Here is a 5,677-nt window from a genome sequence, read left to right on the forward strand (position 1 = left end):
CTTCTTGTATAGGACACTGCTAAGTGTAGGCTTTGAAAAAGGACCCTACTTTGGGGAGTTGTTTCTTCTTTCACAGTGCAATGATGCAACATGTTTTTAATAGAAATGAATGCCGAGATAGAGTATAAAAGGGTACCCAAATTTAAAAAAAATCGAAGGTGGTGTTTTTTTTTTTTATTCGCATCGGAATTTTTCTTTGTTTGATTTTTTTCCCATGTTTGCCTAAATATATCGTAACTATTGTGTCACTCAGATACCTTATTTATTTTTTCAATAATAGCCATATACTAGTAAAATAATGTCTGCAAGTTATGTAATAATGATTAAATTATTTCATGAGATACAGACCTCCAAAGTTTGCCATTTGTCGTTCGAGCAGGCATGTTTGGCAATTTTTAGAAAACTAAATAAATTTTTAATAAATATTATTACTTTATATTACAAGCAAGTTGTACCCATAGTTTGTTTGTAAAAAGTTTTAAAATTCTCCTAATTTTATTGTTTTAATTATTCACTTTCAAACTTGCCCCCTCCATCAGTGCGCGTTAATGCAACTGTCCACCTCTTCCTGCCTTACGATTTTTCTTGTCTCCAAATTTTTTTTTCTGGTCAAAACTAAGTGTGGATTCGTTTATACCAGACACTAGACAATGTCATATAAAAACATCAGTTGATTTAAAAATGTCGACCAGCCACCCTTTGGTCGATCTTATCTGAAATCACCCAGTAGCTGCTTTCTCTCTGTACCTCCGGACTTCCCTCGTAGTTGTAAGCTTCCTCATGAACACAGTCTGCAACACAGGTACCATTTTGTTACAAATGTCCCGCTAAGTCTTTTTACAATAAACCTGCGTAGATTTGGCTCCTTCTCTGGTAGACCTTCGCTCCTGGGTCCGGATTTTCCCATGAGAGAGATGGAAACTTTGTGGCGAGCGCATCTCCCAAAGACTTATACTCCCAGCGTTCCTGAGATTTTGACCTGGTAGTAACCAGCTTATTTTCACTGCGGAAGTAAGCAGATGATATTGAATATATTTTTCCAGGCTTTTATTTGCGAAGGTCCTGGGTTAAATTTAAGTTTGGCTGACGTATTCTGGCTTACATGATGAAGCAACTGATTACCAAATGTACTCAAACGTGAAAATATCATTGTTGGCAGACACTTACTCCAAGAAAAACAACAGTTCATCTCCGAGCTGCCGGCACATTTTCTTGTGTTCTTTCGCACTCATAGGGCTACCTCGAAGAAGTGGCTGAACAGTCTGAGAGAACTCCGGCAATCGCTCTAGAGGCCATTCCTACATGGAATCAGGATTGACATGTAAACACTTTGGTATGCAACAGTATTGTTTGTTCACAGTGTACGTCCACACGGGCCACGGGTACAATAAAGAGTCAGTCGTGATTATCACCCAGTGTGAAGTCTCATGCAGCATGAACATATTCAATTTAGCAACAAAACTAGCAGCCACTTGAACCCTACACGCAAAAAATATCTGGCTTTTCCACAAAATAATGCTAAGAACCTTTACAAAGGCGGGTCGCTCAGATGGTTTGCCAATCATCATCACATCCGACACTTTGAGAGGGACACTATCAATTACGGTTGCTTGTACTTCTAGGGCAGTTTTTCCAAGATCACTATCATCCAATCCGGCAGTTAGAAAGTCGGTCGTTAATACAAATGGCTTTCCCGAAGCAGCTATCGGAGGTGATGTCTCCTTTGGACATCCGTTCGCGTCCCAGAGTTCGAACGAAGTGTTAAGCTGAAGGTACTCGCTCACAGAAAGCGGCAGGTTTTTGAAGTTCCTGAACTTTTTAGCTTTAGGCAGTGCATTTTTACCCTCAAACCGGATAGCCCAATGATGGCGGGAGGGCCCAAAGCGTTTGATTTGCTCAATAATGTGAACGATCATATGCAGCTTTGGAATGAATGCAGTGCTGCCATAGCAATCTACGAAAAGCTGGTTGTATTGAGCGATAAGAGACTCCAACAGGGTCAGTGTATCTACTGTAATGATGGGTGACAGCACCATCTGGGTTAAAATGCACAGCATCCAGACTTGGACGTAGTTCAACTACTCTACTCAAGCACTGTAGTTTAACTACTTTTTCAAGTAACTTGGTAACTTTCAATTACAACTTGATTTGGGTAATTAGTAGTTTAATTTAACTACTTTTTTCATGTAACTTCTACTCAAATTACTAACTACTTTCGAAATTATATAGTGCTAATTTTGCCCATCACGAAAGTTTGAGCGCAGAAATGAATAAGACGCCGGCAGATGAAGTGGCATTCCCTAACAAGGGGCCCCCTTGTTCGGGAAGGCGTCCTTGTGTGAAGGTGGCGACGAGCAGCCAAAACATAACACCGGCACGCAAGAACGCAGGAAGAGATGCTTAACAAGCCTTGGTCGGGTATTGACCTAATCCGGTAATGCACGCAGGCGCCGCGTTTCCAGCTGCAACCGTGGAAGACGGGGACACTCTGAGAGTTTTAGTCTGTCTTTAGAGAGTTCTTACTCAAGCGGTAGGTTCCACGGGAGGCGCCACTGGAATGACCTCGCAGCTGGGCGCCTGTTCCCATGGTCGCCTTGTCGTCAGCGCATACGCCTTTGCAAAGCCGGACTCCCCCGCGCACAAACCCTGGCACGGATAATCCGTTCGTGGGAGCACGTTCCCGCTTCCAGCTGTAACTGTATACGAGCGACGATGCTTGTTCACGTAATCCTTCGTGTCCTTCCGACCATCCATGCCTGGGAGACCTCCTCTTTGTTAAAAACGATTTAAGGCTCGTTCACACTCTTGCGACTGCTTGCGACCTCTTAAACCTGGGTTCCTTAAAACTTCTTAAACCAGAGAACACACTGGCGACATCTATTGGGAAGCAGTGTAAACTCGGCGGTCCGGCATATTTTTTTTTTTTTTATTTCTCGCGCAATATCCTTTTTTTTTTGGCTCGAAAAACTTTTGTCAATGTTATAAACGAGCCTTCCTATGGGTATTACGCACATTTGACCTCGGAAATCCCGCAAAACCTTCACTTTTGTGAAATGCAGTTCCAGGGTGACCGCATAGATGGCGCCACAACGTCATCATTCTAGAAACATTTAAGAAGTTGTAAGAGATCTCGTCTCTCTCAGTCGTACTCGGTCACAAGAGTGTGAACGGGCCTTTACTTGTCAGGCGTGTCAGGCGCGTCAGAATATTGTAGTCGCCGGCGAGGATTGCGAGTTACCCTTGGGAGATCCTTTTGTTGGACCCGGCGTCAGCGGCGAAGTATACTTCGGTTCATCTTCTGTTGAACCAAAACATTTCTTTTTTCAGTAGCGTAGTACTAGCACTACAACGGGACGCGCGGTCGTCCGGATGATCTCATCGTCGTGGCGCGAGACTTAAACCCTTGACGGTCTAGTGCACTCGCTCAGCGTACTCTCAGAACGACGTCGGAATAAAGAGGGGCAAGTCACAACAATCTCAACTTGACGAAGAAAAAAGAAAAAAGGAGGAAAGTTTGTTATAAAAGACCTTCCTACCCGAGGCAAACCTCACATATTTCGTCATGGAAACCTAAGATGCCGACACTCGCTTACCCGACCCTGCACAGCCTGTTTCGCAAATTCAACGCTGACGTTCTATTCAGTGCCACGGTGGAACGTCTATTTACCTCGGCTGGGGACGTCATTAAAAGGAAAAGAGGAAAACTCTCCTATCAAAAACTTTGAAAGTCAATTGCTTCTGCGAGCGAATAAACTATTTTGTCGAAAACGCAAGCTATAAATAGACTGCATTTATTTTTGGCTCGCAGGGTTTTTCATTGACCAAAACTGCTGTTCGTTTTGCTACCACAAAAATATAAAAAAAGTAACTTCGAATGTAACTTAAAAGTAACTCGCTACTTTTTGGAGTAGTTAGTACTTTGCTCAATTATTTTTACAAATGCGTAATTTCTACTCTACTCCAATTACTTTTGGCGTCGATACTCAGTAGCTTAATTTAACTACCTTTTTTGAGTAATTTGTACATGTCTGACAGCATCAAGAAGCACTTAACATGGGGTTCTTCGGCAGAAGGAAGAAACCTTTCAACAATCACGGGCAAATGCAGGAGCAGCACAAGTGAACCACTCGCTGACGTTGCAATGCTGAGGTCAGAGGCGAACACTCGTGGGTTATCGCTTTTACTTATTGATCTGTGAAAGCTGAACTCAGTCACGCTCACATTGAGCTCGTCAAGAGTGAGCCACTTCGCTTCTCGTACCATGAAATGCACAAAAAGGAAGATCTCCTTTGGAACAACTCCTTCTAAAAGCACGTGCATCGGGTCATACAAAAGGTCAGAGATCAAAGAGAAATGACTGACCTCTGACAAAACCGATCTGGAGCTCAAACCAAACTCTGTAGACAACTGCCTCCGTTCTTTCTTGTTTTTTGCATCGCTTAATTGTTTCAACTGGCGGCTAAGCTCTTCCTCCGTACGAGGTGGACATTGCGCATTGTAGTGATACTTGAACAGGGACGCTGTTGGCACATTGCACGTCCGACACGCAAGACGCACATTTGGGCTGAATGACTCTTTAAATCCGCCCATATTGTGGCAAGCCAGAGAGTCTCCGATGAAGGCTAGCAGACAGCCATAAAACAGTTTTCGTCCCGTCCTTGTTTCTATTTCGCAGCCCCTCGCCAACGTATTAACCGTCGCAATAAAATCATGAAGCGGAGCACTTTTTGCCTCACATGATTTCAGTGCTTTGGCATGGCCTACCGCTAATAGGAATATATTCTTCAGTTTAGATCTCTCTGATGCCGGAATGTTTACGAATGTAACATAAAACATAGTCAGTTTCCCCCGGAATCCATGTTTCATTCCAAGAGGATTTGCAACTTCAATGTCGTCACAATACAATAAGATTGTGATCGCGTTACTCCCGGACTTCTGAATAATAGGGTGCCGCTGAAAACGTAAGCCGTCCTTAAAGTCCCTCAACACTCCGTCGGAACTAGGAAGCAAATTTGTTTGAAAATATTCTTCAAAGAGACGATGCTTCAAAAGATGTTCTAGTATATTCATCAACGGGATATAGTATACCTTGTCCCCGGATGGCAACGTCAGTTCTTGTGGCTTTAAGTAAATGCCCTGTGACTCATACAGTGCCCTCCTTGTACAGTCACTTTCCAGTGACGAGATGTCAACACCTAGATTCATCTGTTCAAACAAGTCCTTCATACTGCTGACAACCGTGTCCACGGCAGTCTTTGAGCATCTGTGGTGTCCTTCAAGCTTTCTGCACAAGTTGGAAACTATTGCTTCAATGTTGGGATCTGATTCAACCACACTACCTTCCCGTTAAGCGTGGTCAAATTGATTAGCAGAATCATCAACATCACACAAGATTTCTTCGTCATGTTGTTGCAAGGTACACACATCAAAGTGTCATTTGTATTGCGACATGTGCAGAAACCTTGAGCCACAGAGACTGCACTTTACAGCGGATCTGACATCATGACATTCTCTCATGTGTTGTCGAAATCTTTGAAAGAATTTTGTTGAAAATCTGCATTCAACATAAATATGGCGAGCAACCTTAGTCTGGGGAAGGTTCCTGCTGCCAGTGCTGGAGCCAGGGAGGTCTTGAGGCTGTACCAGTAGAGTTCCTGCGAAAATAATGAGAAAAAGT

At 43.3% G+C, this 5,677-nt stretch overlaps 1 protein-coding gene across 1 annotated transcript; it reads right to left on the minus strand.

Moving 5' to 3' along the window:
• Positions 1 to 837: 837 nt before the first annotated feature.
• On the minus strand, positions 838 to 5,405 carry LOC120840863. The gene is made up of 5 exons (XM_040211633.1): positions 5,340 to 5,405; positions 4,040 to 5,205; positions 1,320 to 2,058; positions 1,168 to 1,283; positions 838 to 1,003 (listed from the first exon to the last, which is right to left on the minus strand). The coding sequence occupies exons 1-5, from the start codon at positions 5,403 to 5,405 to the stop codon at positions 838 to 840; spliced, it is 2,253 nt and encodes a 750-aa protein (XP_040067567.1).
• Positions 5,406 to 5,677: the final 272 nt, after the last annotated feature.

Source organism: Ixodes scapularis, unplaced genomic scaffold, assembly GCF_016920785.2.
Source record: "Ixodes scapularis isolate PalLabHiFi unplaced genomic scaffold, ASM1692078v2 PGA_scaffold1__304_contigs__length_218370807, whole genome shotgun sequence".
Taxonomy (NCBI): Eukaryota; Metazoa; Arthropoda; class Arachnida; order Ixodida; family Ixodidae; genus Ixodes; species Ixodes scapularis.